At 41.4% G+C, this 17,965-nt stretch overlaps 1 protein-coding gene across 4 annotated transcripts; it reads left to right on the top strand.

The window, feature by feature from the left end:
* Positions 1 to 583: 583 nt before the first annotated feature.
* Positions 584 to 17,729, top strand: ZC3HC1 (zinc finger C3HC-type containing 1). Of its 4 annotated transcripts, none has more exons than XM_082846015.1 (10): positions 584 to 732; positions 2,207 to 2,318; positions 4,419 to 4,569; positions 5,347 to 5,430; positions 11,096 to 11,223; positions 12,226 to 12,383; positions 13,274 to 13,388; positions 14,218 to 14,430; positions 14,894 to 15,100; positions 17,338 to 17,729. In XM_082846015.1, exons 1-10 carry the CDS (start codon positions 587 to 589, stop codon positions 17,404 to 17,406), a joined length of 1,383 nt encoding a protein of 460 aa, XP_082702141.1. In that variant the 5' UTR covers positions 584 to 586; the 3' UTR covers positions 17,407 to 17,729. The 4 variants fall into 4 exon arrangements, with proteins under 4 accessions (XP_082702141.1, XP_082702140.1, XP_082702139.1 ...); XM_082846014.1 differs by having other exon boundaries at positions 14,188 to 14,430; XM_082846013.1 differs by having other exon boundaries at positions 13,145 to 13,388.
* The last annotated feature ends 236 nt before the right edge of the window (positions 17,730 to 17,965 follow it).

Here is a 17,965-nt window from a genome sequence, read left to right as displayed (position 1 = left end):
TGGACAAAGCAGGGAAGAAGTGTTCGATAACGGCAAACGCCAGACTTCTAAACCCACCCGTAACACGGTTTCTAAGGATTCTAAATTATTTACTCTCAAGTGACTGTCGCCATTCCCTCACATGTAAAAAGATAAACTTAGCAGAGTCTTATCAGTTAATTACCTTAAGACTAAATTGGGCCCCTCAACCCTGCTGAACTCGGAGAGACAGCGCTCTAAAAACCTCTTATCAAGCCAAGTATGCTCGTACATAAAGGAAACGACTAATCTTGGTGTTTAACCAGAGCCCTCCCGCGAGGGTCTACCTCGGGTTTGTTTGTTTGGGCCACGCCGCGGGGCATGCGGGATCTAAGCTCCCCGACCAGGGGATGGAACCCACACCCCCTGCAATGCAAGTCTTAATCACTGGACCGCCAGGGAAGTCCCTACCTCGTTCTAAAATGGCCAGGAAGGGCTGGGCGCGGCGCTGACGCCCGGCAGGTTGCTTGGGCCAACGCGTGGGAAGCCAAAAGAGGATCCTAACAGCTCAGAACGGAAGTTCCTGAGCCTTCATACGCGCGGGGAAGCAACTCGGAAACGGACCAAGATGGCGGCGCCCACTGAGGGGCCAACGTTTGCCGCGGGGGTCGAAAAGAATTGTAGTGCGGTTGTTCGCTCTCCAGAAGAGACTCCCCAGAAAGTCCGGCAGCTGATAGATGAGGGGATTGCCCCGGAAGAGGGAGGCGCCGAAACGTGAGTCCGCGAGTCCACCCTGGGTCTAGCGACGGCGGATTGGACAGGGTTTGGGGGACTCAGGCCAGGGTAGGATACCCTGGGTCTGTAACACGGATGATGGGAATGGCTGCGACTCGGGATCTTGAAGAGACTGGGGTTCCTTCGCTCAGTCGGCTTTAATCTTCTGCTCGGGAGGTACTGGGCGCAATTTTGCCTTAAGACAGGTTTTGGGAGGAAGGAAAAAGACAGGACCGCGAACTGAATATGCGCACCTGATTTCTCTTAGACTTCTTAACCTTTTTAAGTCCTGGACACCTTTGGCAGCCTGGTAAAGTTTATGAACACCTTCTGAGAATTATATTTTTAAATGCATAAGGTAAATTACATAGGATTATAAAGGATACCAATTACGTTGGAATGCAGTTATCAAGAAGTAAAAGAAAAAAGTGATGCAGTAAAACGCTTCATTATTTAAGAGTTAAATAATATCTAGTAATAGGTCTGTTATCTACCATAATTTTGAAGTAGCGAGAGCATAAACGGTATTTCAAAACATGTGCAACAACCATAATGTGGTGACAAAATACCTGTGATTTCCATTGATGACAAATTTACAGGTACTGCTGATGCTACTGTGGTTTTTTAAATTATCTTCATTCATAATGGAGGGAAATGCTACATTTCAGTTAGAGGTTACCAAAATAAATGTCATTTTTTTCTATCCAAGTTTATGGAAGCTCTGAATTTTTTCCAAGATCCACACCTCCCTGAGGCTGTCACTCTCAGAAGGATTCTTAGAATAAATTACTTTATTTTGAGTTATAATACTTGGTGTAATCTTACTTTTATTAAAATTACTTTTGTCTTCAGCAGTTCCTCCCTCTAAACTTCCCAGGTGCTGTTGAAATGCCTTTCACTGAATATAAAAGAATTGTTTTGCTGTTTTTTTTCTCCTTGAATTTTTTCATGAAATAGCTAAAATTCTTTACTTTGATTTAAATTTTCAAATTAGTTCCTTTGGGGAAGAAGTGCATAGCAAGGATCAATCCAGGTAGAAATATCAAAATTGTCATTTTCTGCTGTTAAAATTTCTAAGATGGTTCAAATTGGATAATGCACAGAAGCCTTGAGTCTTGTTTTGTGTTTACAAAAATTATGCAAAATACTGTTGGAGAGCAATGAGTGAGGTAGCATAGTTTGCCAGTATAGGATTAGTGGAGCATGGTCAAGGTAGAAATTGCTTGAAACTTAGTTATGGCCAAACTGTAGAGATTTGAATGCCAGTCTGAAGAATTTGGATTCTGCTTAGTAAGTATTGTGAAACTATTGACAGTGTTAAACAGAAAAATTACCTGACTGAAATGATATTTAGAAAGGTTAAAATCCACAGTGGCGTGATTGATGATACAATGTGCAGAGAAGCTAGATAAAAAACGTTTAGGCAAAGTGATACCTTGAAAGGATTACCAATAGTTCTGCCACTTTATTTTAGGAAGGACACATCTGCCACGCTCCAGTCAGTTAATGGATCACCCCGAGCAGAAGAACCTCCATTGGAATCTAGAAGCAAAGAAGCCTTCTTTAGCAGAGTGGAAACCTTTTCTATATCCTTTTTGGTTTGAGTGAGTTGCACTTTCTGCCTGCTTCTGGAATTATTCTTCTAGGAGTAACACCACTTTCTCTGATGTTTTTAATTTTTAGAATTAAACTTGGTAAGAAATTTGGCTGGAGCTCCATGGGCTCTTCACAGGGATAGTTCACAACATGGCAGCGGGCTTCAGTCAGGGTGAGCAAGCAAGAGAGAGCAAGATAGGAGCTAGGTCTCAACTGACATCACATCACTTTTGCCATTTTCTATTTGCTAGAGTGTTTTTAATTTAAAGCAATTACAGACTTATAGAAAGATTGCACAGGTTACAAAGAACTTCCATGTGAGTACTTGAAAGTAAGTTGCCAGAGTGACACCTCATTACGCCCAAATATTTCCCACAAACAAGGACTTTCTCTTACATAACCACAATGAAACCATCAAAATTGGGAAATTCACATAATAAATTACTGCCATATAACCCTTACATCATAATCATTCCATCAATTGTAGTAATAATGTTCTTTATAGCAAAAGGATCCAGTTGAGAATCCTCAGTTTTTCCTTGAATTTCATGACCTTGATACTTTTGAAGATTATAGGCCAGTTATTTTATAGAGTGTATCTCAACTTGCATTTGTCTGATGTTTCATTATGATTAGATTCAGGTTATGTAGGAATATCACAGAAGTAACGCTGTGTTCTCATTGCATCCTGTCAGGTGGCACATGATTTTGATCTGTCCCTTTACCCTCGATCATCATTTTGATCAATTGATTAAGGGAGTGTCTGTCGTGTTTTCCATTGTAAAGTAGCGTTTTCCTCCTTTGTAATTAAACTTTTGTGGGGATGTGCTTTGAAACCATGTAAATATCACATTCCTCATCAAACTTTATGTAACTTATTGTAGCAGCATGGGCTCATGATTTCCTTTTTTATTCAATGGGTCATAATCCATTACTATTATATATTTTGAGATTCCAGTTGCCCCTGATTTGGTGAGTGGGAGCCCCATGTAGATGCTCTTTACACCCCACTTGGCTACAGCACCCCAAGGTAGGCCCTCCTCTGTATGGACTCCCTCTTTACCCGACTTGGCTTTTTTTTTTTTGGCTTTTGACACCATGCGATGAGCTGTCTTCCCACCTCCTGGCTTAATCCTCTGCCTTGCTCACCACCTGGTGGCTTTAGGACTGAATTGTTCAGGAAGGGGAAAGTATTTTAACCATGCTTCTACTCCTGTTCCTTGGATTAATTCCTGATATTGACAAAGCATTTAAAATCATTTTCTTTTGTTGTTTTTTTGTTCCCATTGGATATAAATTGATTGCCACTTTGATATGATAATTATTTATTTAACTTAAGCTAGTTAAGTGATTCTATTACTTTTATTCTACATAATCCAAACTCCTTTAACATTTATATTTAGATTCTGCTTCTAGCCTTCAGTCCTCCTTTTGCTGCTATTAGAATGTTTTCAAGTTCCTATATCCCTTGTAAAAATATAGAACTTTCCTGCATCTTTTATGTTTTATCCTTTTTTTTTCCTGTGCTCTGTAAAACAAGAGCTTTATAGGTAAAATAGAAAAAGCTGAGTGTTGAATGTTAAAGATCAATAAATATTTTAGGACATATTTCCCATGCACATACTTACAGATGCTCTTGATGCTCTCAGCTTACTTAAAACACACATACCACACACACGTTAGTATATAACAATCAAATTTGGGGTAGGGAGGAATAGTGAATATTATTAATTTTACTGACTTTATTCTTCAGAAGGCAAAAGTGGATGTGATACAATAGGAGAGCAGAGATGAGTGATAAAATATTTCAGCTTGTTTGACCTTCACCATCCCTTACTGCTTAGGCAAATCCCAGTGCTTTCACTAGTGTTTTCAAATCCCTAGTAGTTCATATTAAGCAAAAGCGAATGGCTTTTCTACTGTACCCCACAACCAGTAATAAAATAAACATTTTAAACATATAAAATACATAGGGCTTCCTGTTGCTTTTCCTCTTAATGTGTTTATTCCTATATACATTGAGTTAAAGTTTTCATTTCTGACTTGTTCATTTTAATGTACATGCATGTTGTTTTTCTTAATGTGAATACTCTTTGAAATGGGCAGGTAAGCCCCCTGAGCTGTCTCCACTGGTCTGTGCAAAATATGGCTGGATCACAGTTGAATGTGATATGCTGAAGTGCTCCAGCTGTCAAGCTTTTCTCTGTGCCACTTTACAACCAGCTTTTGATTTTGACAGATGTAAGTATAAAGTACAAATTACATTTTTCTCCATATTCAAAAGACATCTATACTAGGTTTTTTGGTTTTTTTTTTTGCGGTACGCGGGCCTCTCACTGTTGTGGCCTCTCCCGTTGCGGAGCACAGGCTCCGGACGCACAGGCTCGGGGCCATGGCTCACGGGCCCAGCTGCTCTGCGGCATGTGGGATCTTCCCGGACTGGGGCACGAACCCGTGTCCCCTGCATCGGCAGGCAGACTCTCAACCACTGCGCCACCAGGGAAGCCCTATACTAGTTTTTATGAAATGACCAGTCACTTGTGTTTGATCAAAGAATGTGTACTTCTGTATATAACAAGGTGAATTTGTGATTGTCTTCACCCTAATTACTAGCTTTAGTCATTACTTTTTTTTTTTTTTTTTTTTAAAGCTCAGCTACTTTAGAGTGAACCTGACTTTGTGTATTCTGGGAAACTAACAGCAGTATGTTTATTTTATAGTTCCGAAATTTATACTTAGGCTAAGAGACACAGGACTTTTATGAAGGCTCACATTTTGGAATGCCTGCCTTATAAGATACATGATATCTCCTTTGTTATTGCTTTCAGAATCTTGATTTAGAACTTGTTTTGTGAAAAATATTAAGATGATTCAGTTGCTAATATTTCATGTCTTTAAAATTTTTCTGAGTTATTTTAATTCTTAGTTGTATCTATACTCTTAAAGGCTTTTGGTCATTGGATTTTGAATCTATATAAGACATTGTTTTTAAGGCATTGTTATCTATTCGGGTTTCAGATAAGGAACGATGTGCTGAGCTGAAGAAAGCCTTGTGTACTGCCCATGAGAAGTTCTGTTTCTGGCCAGACAGCCCCTCTCCAGGTACTTATTTACAAAATTTCCCATTTACCATCTCTTCTTGGTCAATGCGGGGTTCTTTTGTTTTGTTTTTTTGCTTGTTTGTTTATTTGTTTATAATTGGGGTATAGTTGCTTTACAATGTTGTGTTAGTTTCTGCTGTACAGCGAAGTGAATCAGCTATATGTATACATATATCCCCTCTTTTGGATTTCCTTCCCATTTAGGTAACCACAGAGCATTGGGTAGAGTTCCCTGTGCTATACAGCAGGTTCTCGTTGGTTATCTATTTTATACATATTAGTGTATATATGTCAATCCCAATCTCCCAGTTCATCCCCACCCCTGGTCATTGCGTTTCTCATATTGTCTATTTCTTTGAGAAAATCTAGCCTTTGAAGTTTCTTTTTCCTCCTGTCTATTTGCGCTTTACAAGAGAACTAATATTCATTCACTTATTGTGTTATTTATTAAGTGCATTTGACATGCCAAAGGTTTAATCGTACATACATTATCCAATTTAATCCTCTCAGGGGCCCTGGGAGGTAGATATCAACCTGATTTTTAGGTGAGGAAACTGAGAATCAGAAATCTTTTTTTTTTTACTATTTTATTTATTTATTTGTTTGTTTGTTTGCTTAATGCTGCATTGGGTCTTAGTTGCTGCGCACGGGCTTTCTCTAGTTGTGGCAAGCAGGGGCTACTCTGTGTTGTGGTACGCAGTCTTCTCATTGCGGTGGCTTCTCTTGTTGTGGAGCACGGGTTCTAGGCGCGCAGGCTCAGTAGTTGTGGCTCGCAGGTTCTAGAGCATAGGCTCAGTAGCTGTGGCGCATGGGCTTAGTTGCTCCACGGCATGTGGGATCTTCCCGGACCAGGGCTCAAACCCGTGTCCCCTGCATTGACTGGCGGATTCTTAACCACTGTGCCACCAGGGAAGTCCCAAGAATCAGAAGTCTTAAAACCAGCTAGTGAGGAGCCATGACCATGGTTTTATCTGATCTCAGACTCTCTGCTTTTCCCACCAGAGCAAACAGCCCCATGTTCTACCCAGGCTTCCTGGTACACTAATGGCACTAACGGTGGCAGTTAAGTATGGTTCAGTTGCTAAAGAAGACTCACAGGACCCCACATGAGAGTGATTACAAATCTACAGTTTATTACAGTAAAACAGCACAATATATCAGTAGCACTGAAGTAAGGATATCATCACAGCCAAAGACTGCCCCATGGTAAGGGGTCTGGAGAGGCCAGGTGCAGGCTCCTCTTGTCCTTCTCGTGTAAGGGCTGTGGCAGTACGCACTCTCTCTCGAATCAGAAACCACTGATGTGTGCACAAAATGCTTCAGAACAAGGGAGCCCAAGACGTAGTCTCAAGTGGGATTTGCTTTTATTTTGCTGGCCGTGTTGGCATATTCCTGCTGAGTAACCAGCTTCAACAGCCGAGCCCGCCAGGGGGCTCACCAAGACCAGGGACAAAACTCTTTGGACCCATGTTTACAATGCAGCACTATTAATTCATATATTTCATGCTTGACAGGAAATCAGCTCCATGTAGGTATGTTTTTTCTTTCAGTAGGACAGCTCAGGCTAATTCCAGGGTCACTGATGCCCAGGAATATTCCATGAGTGACCACTAAGAGGAAAAAATAGTTGGAAAGTGACCGTAGAGTGCCATCTACTGATATATGAAGAGGTGATAGAAAAGGAATTATTAAGAAATAAAATTTTTAAAGTGAAAATGACTGTATAACAAGGATTTCCTGCTGTTGGCCTAGCTGTTTCACAGTGTAGTATAACAAAACTCAGTCCTATGCGTATTTGAATCTTCTCTGTCCAGTGCACCCAGGGCAGAGATAGATTCTCTATCTGCTAAGGCCTATGTTGGTGGTTGCGAACTCTTGCTACCATGCACTCTACTTTCTTTTCTTTTTTGCATTTTAATTTTTTTGTACAATTTTTAAAGGTTACTTTCCATTTATAGTTATTACAAAATATTGGCTGTATTTCCCATGTTGTACAATACACTCTACTTTCTTGGTCCCATTTGTGACTTCAGCTACCACCTACTTGAAGACTTCTATTCAGATCTCTCTTTAGAACTTGACTCATATTTTCAACTACCTTCTAAACATTTCCACTTAAAATCTTACAGGTACCTAGAACTCAAAATATACAAAACTGATTTCTTCATCTTATGCTTAAAACTTTATTCACTTCTTATGTTGTCTCCATCTTGGTAGATGTTACTTACCTCCCCCTCCAGTTATGCTACCCAAAAACCTGAAAGTCACCTTAGATGCCCCTCCTTATCATCACCAGCTGGTCCTATCCATTCTACCTCCTAAATAGATCTCAAATATGACCTTCCAATTATATCATCCCTTGATTTGTTTTTTTTTTTTTTTTTTTGCGGTACGCGGGCTTGCTGTGCGCAAGCGTTCTCTAGTTGCGGCGAACGGGGGCTACTCTTTGTTGTGGTGCGCGGGCTTCTCATCACGGTGTCTTGTCTTGTTGCAGAGCACGGGCTCTAGGCACGCGGGCTTCAGTAGTTGTGGCACGAGGGCTCTGTAGTTGTGGCTCACGGGCTCTAAAGCGCAGGCTCAGTAGTTGTGGCACACGGTCTTAGTTGCTCTGCGGCATGTGGGATCTTCCCAGACCAGGAATCGAACCTGTGTCCCCTGCATTGGGAGGCGGATTCTTAACCACTGCACCACCAGGGAAGTCCCAACTTTAAATAATTTGATAAACTCTTAAGGAATATTTTGTTACCCTTGAATATAGAAAGTGTCTCTTTGTTTTATTTTTAACTTCTTGAGTAATTTCTAAGATTGTGGAGTGTTTCAAGTATAGAAAAAATTGTAGATAATAATAATATAAGAAACATCTCTGTATCTACCACCCAACCTCACCTAATACTAACATTTTGCTATCCTCGCAAAACCACCCCCCCTGCTTTCTTTCTGTTAATCAGGAAGAATTACAGATACAACTGTGTAGTCTTCCCCAATCTCATTCCCTGCCTCCCTGTCCTGTAATAACTACTATCCTGAATTTGGTGTCCATGATTTGCTTACATGGTTTCTATGTCTACAACATTTACATGTATCTAGAAGCAATATATATGGCACTATTTATTTGTTTTAAAATTTTCTATGAATGTTATCATTCTATATATATTCTGCAACCTACTTTTGTAGGGGGAGTCAACTTTTTTTTAATTAATCCATGTTGTCACATGTAGCATGTTTGAAGCTTTATAATAAGTAGGGCCATCTAAAATTTTAGTCTTCTAGGAGATGAGGGATAGTGTTTATCTAGTTAACTTTCCATTTGGGAAAACTAGCTTATTCATTTTAGAACCTCCTGTCAAACCATCTTTGTACATGATTGTTGTGTGTGACTGTAACTCTAACACCCTTTTCCCCAAGTTATATGTCATCACAAGTGCTAATCAATCCTTCCTGTACTTGGTACACTTCCTACCTACTCTGATTCTATTTAGCATATTCGCTCTTCCCTTCTCTGCTTACACAGATTTTGAGCTTTTAGATGTATAGATTACTGTTTTTCATAAAATTTGGGAAGTTTTCAGTTAGTATGTCTTCAAATACTCTTTCTGCCCCTTTCCCTGCCCTTCTTCTGTGTTTCCCATTATGCAGATGTTGGTGTGCTTGATAGTGTTCCTTCATTCAAAATTGATGCTCCTTCTCTCCATCCTTATGCCACTCATATCTTAGAGGGATTACTATTTTAAATCACCTTCATGTCTGCTAAGCTTATTTCTTTGCATCCAGACTGACCCCTTAGTCTCTGCTCTAAACTAATACATATTGTCTATAATATCACTTTCACTTCTTCCTTTTAAAAAAATCTTCCAGTAGTTTCTCATCACGTACATTAATAAAATCATGGTCTGGCTGCTGTCTATACTTTAACCTTCTCTCCGACTAGTCTCCCCACAGGAATACTGTGTTCCAACCCTGTGAGACTATTTAGAATTCCCCACATGTGCTATCCTCTAGGGCTTTACTTTTACACACTGTTGTTGGTCTTTCCAATTCAGCTTAGACCTGACTTCTTCTGAGAAACCTTTCCTGAGACTCTGCTTTTTAAACATAATCACAGGGACTTCCCTGGTGGTCCAGTGATTAAGACTCCATGCTCCCAATGCAGGGGCACGGGTTTGATCCCTGGTCTGGGAACTAAGATCCCACATGCTGCACAGTGTGGCCAAAAAATAAACATAATCACAAAAGTACTATCACAGCTCTATCCAAAAAAATCAGTAATTTCTTTTTCTTTTATTGTTTATTTTTCCAGCTTTATTGAAGTATAATTGACAAAATTGTAAGATATTTAAAGTATGCAGGGGGCTTCCCTGGTAGCACAGCGGTTAAGAATCTGCCTGCCAATGCAGGGGACACGGGTTCGAGCCCTGGTTGGGAAAGATCCCACATGCCGCGGAGCAACTAAGCCCGTGCGCCACAACTGCTGAAGCCCGTGTGCCACAACTACTGAAGCCTGTGCGCCTAGAGCCTATGCTCTGCAACAACAGAAGCCACTGCAATGAGAAGCTCGCACGGCACAACGAAGAGTAGCCCCCGCTTGCCGCAACTAAAGAAAGCCCACGCGCAGCAGCAAAGACCCAACGCAGCCAAAAATAAATAAATAAATTTATTTATTTATTAAAAAGTATGCAATGTGGTGATCTGATATACATATACACTGTGAAAGGATTTCCCTGCCCCCATCAAGTAAATTAATTCTTTTTTGAAAATGGCATTATGGGGCTTCTAGGAACCAAAGTATAGTATTAGAGTGAGATGATAAGGATTTTAAATATTAGGGCATTTGATTCTGGGACCCAAGAAATTGTAATCATTTTAAGACCAAAAGTACTAGAAGTTTAGCTCTATCAAATGATGTTAAAAACCATACTGTAATCATTTTGTTGTTGAGAAATAAAAATCAGTACTCTGATAACTGATCTTTTAGCATCAGAAAATTAATATTATTTAATAATAGCAAATATCTGTTGGGTGCTTCCGTGGTGGCACAGTGGTTGAGAGTCTGCCTGCCAATGCAGGGGACACGGGTTTGAGCCCTGGTCTGGGAGGATCCCACATGCCGCGGAGCAACTAGGCCTGTGAGCCACAACTACTGAGCCTGCGCATCTGGAGCTTGTGCTCCACAACAAGAGAGGCCGCGACATGAGAGGCCCCACGCACCGCGATGAAGAGTGGCCCCCGTTCGCCGCAACTAGAGAAAGCCCTCGCACAGAAACGAAGACCCAACACAGCCAAAAATAATAAATAAATTTAAATATATATATATATCTATTGGTAGGAGTAATGAGAAATCTGTAAATTATGTGAGATATTGTCTCTGCCCTTAAGGAAAATAAAACATTACTGAGATTAAACCTAAAAACAATACCTAAAACAATCCTAAAAAACAAGTGATTAAAAATGATGAAGTAACTGTGATACATAGCACTTACTGTACACTGGGAACTATTTTTAGCACTTCAGTTACATTATTTTAATTGATTATCACAAGTCTAGGTGTTATTGTTAATTTCTTAATATCATTGAATATCATCAATTTACATTTCCCCTGTTGTTCTATACATGCTTTTTATTTTTTATAATTTGTACCAATATAATCTCCCAGTTTACTTTTTCCACAGATCGATTTGGGATGTTGCCATTGGATGAACCTGCGGTTCTTGTTAGTGAATTCCTAGATCGTTTTCAAAGCCTTTGTCACTTGGACTTCCAGCTTCCTTCCCTGAGGCCAGAGGACTTAAAAACTATGGTGAGTTTTTCTTGGCTAGCATACAGTGGCCTTCAGTTGTCGCTAGCATGAAGCATTTCTTTTAATGACAAGAGGCTACAGATAGCTAAGGAGAGAACTACTTGTTTGTCTCTTAACTGACCTTTTTCAATCTCTACCGTAAAGAGGACTTGAGGGTTTAAATAAGTGAGTTCCATTTAAACTTTTAGATATGATTCTTTAAGTGGCGTAAATTCAATTTTATCTCAATTTGTTACTGAAACATTTAACAGAAGATACTGAAATGTGGCTTCATATGGTTTATCGCATACTATTTTCCAAAAGAAAGCGCTGGAGAAGTTATAAACTCCCTTTTCCCTTGTAAATAGAAATTTTGAAATGCTCTGTCCTATCTGCACTTTGAAACTGAATATTTACTGTCCCATTTCATCATCCTGTGGGTATTCTGTCAAGACAGACTTTACTGTAGGAAATAGAAGCTATTATTTTGCTTCTTCAAGTTGAGAAGCTATTATGGATTTTAGCACCAAACTGTTAGCCTCTGATGCTATTATAAATGTCCTCCTGTCTCTAGTCAATGAAAGTTTTTTCACCCTGTCATAATGCTTTCTTATTCTTAGAACAAAAGTAAAGACTGTGGCAAGGTCTTTTGTGGTGTCAAAAGTAAATTCATTGCCAGGCCAAGAAATTAGTAGTAGTCTGTTGTGATTATTTGGGTTTGAAGTTTACAGGTTTCAGGGAAAATATGCAATTGGTAATTTGAAAACAAGTTAGTACTAAGAGAAGATGTGGTAGTTCCAGAAACACTGCTCCCTTTCTCAATCAGCAGATCCAGGGCAGTTCAGAAAGCTCCTGTGTGATACCTTAGCCTGTGCTGGAAGTAAGTCTTCTCCAATGAAGAGAATTGTCTTCGTGTTTGTCATTTTTTTCATGATTTTTGCCTTGTACCACCTAGGTACATCATTATCTATGACTTTTCATGGTGGTTGAAACTTTAAGTCTTTTCTCTTGATTCCTTTGTAGTGCTTGACAGAAGACAAGATCAGTCTTCTCCTGAACCTGCTTGAAGATGAACTTGATCACGGAACTGATGAGAGAAAAACTGCAACCAAACTAGGTTCAGACATCATCCAAATCCATGTCACTGCCTGTATTCTCTCCATGTGTGGCTGGGCGTGTAGGTTAGTGAATTTGCCTGGGGACATAAACTGTGACAACATTATATACCCACACACAGCAGTTACTCCTAGCATTTGGAGATCACATGGTGTTTCCTGTGAGAAAAACAGTGACAAAGAAAAACTAAGGGGGTGGAGGAGGGATAGAAAGAATTAGCAACAAAACCAGAATTAGAACTCAGGAATTCTTGAACACGCCTGAACTTTGTTTCTTTTACTATCACTTCCCAGCTGGGAATTCGTGTTCGTATAAACAGTGAAGCTCCTTTCTAGTTTTAGAAAGGAAAAATCAGTTTAATTGATAGGAAGTACGGAAGGAAGCACCAGCTGGAATCCTCTAGGCCCCAAGTTGGTGTCTGCATTCCAGCTGCTCAGTTCAGCAGACTCCCTCTGAGACAGAAGACTGTCAGACCAATTTTGATTTACTTTAAATATGCTTTCTTTGGTAGATTAAGCAATACTTTTCATTTACACAGAAAAACTTTAAAAGGGACATGAGAAATTTATAAAACTTACCTTTAAAATAAGCTTGCCATAGAGAGCATGCTAAGACCCCTAGATCTTTCTGTAGGAAATACGTGAGAGATGATGAAGCTGGGTCCTAGGATCGGAGGACGGGGTCCTGAGAGGAGGTGGTTCCCAGTCCCCTGGCCTGTTTCAGAGATTTGTTTGATGAGATGAAGCATACTCACAGATCATTATGCTTAGTCCCTTGAAAATGTTATCCTCTGAGAAAACGCACTTTTTTTTCTATTCCTACCTAGTTCTTCGCTGGAACCCATGCAGCTCTCCCTGATAACATGTTCACAGTGTATGAGGAAGGTGGGGCTCTGGGGCTTCCAGCAGATCGAGTCATCCATGACCGACCTGGATGCGTCCTTTGGTCTGACCAGCTCCCCCATCCCAGGCTCTGAGTGCCGGCCAGAGCGCTTCTCTCTGGTGCCTGAGTCTCCTCGGAGGATGATGACTCGGAGCCAGGATGCCACGTTTTCCCCAGGATCAGAGCAGGTATAGACTTAGTTGGCTTGTTTGGGGTGGACTTTTTATTTATTTTTTCAAATTTTATTCTGTTTTTTAAAAAATATTTATTTATTTGGCTGTGCCGGGTCTTAGTTGCAGCACATGGGATCTTCGTTGAGGTGTGTGGGATCTTTTAGTTGCGGCATGCAGGCTCTTAGTTGCAGCATGTGGGATCTAATTCCCTAACCAGGGAGCAAACCTGGGCCCCCTGCATTGGGAGCGTGGAGTCTTAAGCACTACCACTGGACCACCAGGGAAGTCCTAGGGTGGACTTTTTTTTTTTTTTGCAGTACACGGGCCTTTCACTGTTGTGGCCTCTCCCGTTGCAGAGCACAGGCTCCGGACGCGCAGGCTCAGCGGCCTCACGGGCCTAACCACTCCATGGCATGTGGGATCTTCCCGAACCGGGGCACGAACCCATGTCCCCTGCATCGGCAGGCGGACTCTCAACCACCGCGCCACTAGGGAAGCGCTCAGGGTGGACTTTTTAAAAACAGCATTCTTACCAAAAGTGTTGTTGGCAGAAAAGTTGGAAATTAACTTAGGTTGTATAATTAACTTAGGTTAAACTTCACTTATAACCGCATTGACAAGAATATTACAGAGTGGCTTTATCACCAGTTGCAATGGAGATGCTAAATTCATTATTTTGTATAGAAATCTAATATTCTTTGAAGAGTTTAATTATGTAAACAGTTCAGAAACTAAATTCTTATAGTTTTAAAAATATTAGCTTTCACATGCTTCTAGAAATATTTCTCCTGACCGTAGTCATTAATGTCATTAGGGTACTTCCATCATCTCCCCTTTCCTTCAGGCTGAAAGGAGCCCAGGTCCCATTGTCTCTAGAACTCGAAGCTTGGACTCTTCCAGTCCTGTTGACCGTCCTGAGCCAGAGGCCGCTAGCCCCACCCCCAGAACCCGCCCAGTGACACGAAGCATGGGAACAGGAGACGCCACTGGCCTAGAAGTGCCATCTAGTCCTCTTCGGAGAGCCAAGCGGGCTCGCCTCTGCTCTTCCAGCAGCTCGGTGAGTCTGCCTGCATGTGCGGAGGCCCCTGAGCACAGCAGCACCCAAGCCCTCACCATGCAGCACAGAGAAGCAGGCATGAGCTGAGACTGGTCCTGTGGCTATAAGGAGGCCATGAGAATAAGTTTAAAGGTGGGACAGTTGGGTGACCAGAGGGAAAAAAAATTTAAGGGTTTTGCCATTTGTTTCTTTGGGACATCTTCTGGCAATGTAATAAATTTGTCTTGCCCAAGGGACAGTAGTGAGAAAAGAGGATAGACCTGATAAGGGATGGTTTAACACAAAGGGAGTAAAAGAATTTTAAAAGTGAGAGGGAAATACATAGGCGAAGTTTAAAGGAGAACGTAAAACTAGAAACATGGGCATTGTGAGATTCTAGAGTTGACAATTTATAGCAATGCCTCCCTGAACTTACATAGTATCTGCCCTTCATTAACACGGATTCCTCTTCCTCCTCTCTCAGGACACATCTTCCCGAAGCTTCTTTGATCCCACTTCTCAGCATAGAGACTGGTGTCCTTGGGTGAATATCACATTTGGAAAAGAAACCAGGGAGAATGGTGGAACTGAGGTAGATGCCAGCAACCCGGCAGAGCCAGGCTGGAAGGCAGTGCTGAACATCCTCTTGGCCCACAAAGAGTCTAACCAGCCAACTGAAACCGACTCCATGGTGAGATAAGCCATTGCCCTGACCATGTGCAGCACTTCCTGTTTATGGGATGAGGAGAGGAGGCTGGTCCTATAATTAGCACCCTGCCTGCCCACAGCTTTCATAAGTCAAGGTAGACACAGTCTGGGTTCATCCTAGAGAACAGGCATGGGACTGGTTCATTCTTTCTGCAGTTTAGCATATGGCATTCCACCGAATTCTGATAAATTCTTTGTCTTCTCCACTCAAATGACTCAAAGTAGAAAAGGAATACAGAAACAGAAAGGGATAACAGGCTGCTGCTAGTGTTGCAGAGCAGCTGCTTTTTCCATCTGAGTTACTGTCACTTGCACTTGGAGCCTGGCCAGTTAACTTAGCTGTCAGGATGGAGCACTGTGCTCCGCCACCATGACCTTGATTTCATTCCTTATGGTGGGCACGTTACTTTGCTGTGTTCCGCGGCCCCCTGTGCACTGACCCTCAGCTGCCATCACAGTAATGACTGCTGCTGGTGACACTTGTGGGTAAATGCAAACCCGTCATGACAGCTGAGAAAACAACTCAAGTGTTTGCTCTGTGCAAAGGACGGAAGTGAGAGGAGGGTGGGCATTAAGGAATCACAAAAACTGCATTCTCTTTCCTTTACTGGCTCATTCCCAAATTTGCCATGTAACTTGCTTAGTGTAAATATAATAATTTCTGACCTCTGTTCCCTCCAAGGACAAAGTAAAATAATACTTGCCAGCAGATGTTTATCAGAAGCATTCCCAGATTCATGGTTTTGTAGGGTCACAGAATTCCACTGGAGGGAGCTATAGTGATGCTAGACGCCCAAGAATGTGCATTCAGGGGCTTCCCTGGTGGCTCAGTGGTTAAGAATCTGCCTGCCAATGCAGGGGACATGGGTTCAAGCCCTGGTCTGGGAAGATCCCACATGCTGCAGAGCAACTAAGGCCGTGTGCCACAACTACTGAGCCTGCGGTCTAGAGCCTGCAAGCCACAACTACTGAAGCCCGCATGCCTAGAGCCCGTGCACTGCAACAAGAGAAGCCCGCAATGAGAAGCCCGCACACTGCAACGAAGAGTAGCCCCCACTCGCCGCAACTAGAGAAAGCCCACATGCAGCAACGAAGACCCATTGCAGCCAAAGATAAATTAATTAATTAATTTAATTAATTAATTAATTTTTTTTTTTTTTTGGTCGTACTGCGTGGCACGCGGGACCTTTGAAGGTCCGTTTTAACAACTTGTCTTTTAAGATTCCCCACAGCTGCTGTGACTGGGAAGTACAAAACTTAGAAGCTCTGCAGTAAAGGATCTTGAAGTTAGAAAAAAGTTTATACTATTTTTCAACTTAAATCTCTCAATTGTGTCACTGTATTAACTAAATTGCCCTCAGTCACAAGTAAGAGTTCAAACTTTTCCCTCCTGGAACTTTATTTTATTGAGACATTCAGCCACAAAGAGTATAAGAAAACAGTGAAAATGTCGTCTTCTGTCAGAAATTGGAGTGAACTTTATGGATTATCTTGCTAGATATGTTTGTGCTCTCACTGAGACCCTGTGCTTTTCACTATGACTCTCAAAGGCAGAGAGAACCACATGTTCTGCTTCACTGAGAACTTTTATCTTTTAGTGAACTGTTTTGTCTCCCTGTAACACCATTTCTCAGAATCTCAGGTCACTTCACAGACGTGATCAAGTGGCAGTGAGATTCTTCCTATTATTAGCTCTGCTGGCTAAATCATGAGTCTGAGAAGGCCAAGGTCATAGTTTAAACTCTTAAGGGTCATTTAACTTTGTTTCATTCCTTGGCCTTAGATTATACTATTAGCACCAGCTCGGCATCTTGTAAATATGAATCCTTGTTCACAAGAGATGATGAATACGGCCAATTCAGCATCACAGACGCGAAATCAGTGCAAAATGTGTGCTGCACTGATGCTGGGTCACAAGTGTCATCCTCACATTCAAAGATTAGGACACATACGGATGCTTGGAGGAGGACATAAGCCGTATTTTAGAGGCTCCAGAGTATGTTAGCAGTAATCTAACAGTAGACTCAAGCTTCTTGATTTTTAGTCTGGCTTTAGGTGTATATTATATGTAGCACAATATAAGATTAACTGGTTTTACTCACTCCTAGACATATGTAGATCATTGTGGGAGAAATTTACAGACCACACCTTAAAGCTATTACCCATCCTTTGTCTCTATAAAAGAATTTAATCTCTAATAATGAGCTTTTCTATTTATAGAGTCTCTCTGAGAAATCAAGGAAGGTGTTCCGAATATTCCGGCAGTGGGAATCTTTATCCTCATCCTGAAGATATTCCAGCCCTTCCTGCAGAGAAGTGGAATGAGTGGCTTTGAAAAATGAAGCCTGAATTCCCTTTTGAGCAGCTGATGCTAAGTTTTTCTCCATTCTGGTTTAATCATAAGGAGCCCCTGCCCTTGCAAAGGCATGTATGTCGTCATCTGCATCTGACTGAGGGGAAAACCTGTTTGCAACACAGGGATGTGGGCTGGGAGAGGTAGGGCGACCCTGGCTCTGTTCAAGGAGTGTGTGGTTCCAAAACTCAACTGAGGACCCAGGACTTGAGCATTTTTAGTGTCTTTAGTGGGGGCAGTGTTTTGAGGACTCTTATATCCCAGGAATACATCAGTATGTGTTAATAAAATATTTGTTAAGATTCTCACAGCTGGAGAACTGTTTTCCTCCTTGTCTAATGGGCTGACATAAAGGAAGCTGAGACTGAGAAAACTACAGTGGAGCAGTAAACAAAGGCAAAATTTCAGTTTTCAGATTGGCTGCAAAGCCTGGAATTTATTTGTGATTCTAGTTGAAGAAGTATTCCTAAACCAGAGGCAAGACGTTGTTCATTA

This window comes from Leucopleurus acutus, assembly GCF_964270905.1.
Source record: "Leucopleurus acutus genome assembly, chromosome: 9".
Lineage (NCBI taxonomy): Eukaryota > Metazoa > Chordata > Mammalia > Artiodactyla > Delphinidae > Leucopleurus > Leucopleurus acutus.
Note: the sequence above shows the minus strand (reverse complement) of the source record. Positions and strands in the feature narration are given on the sequence as shown.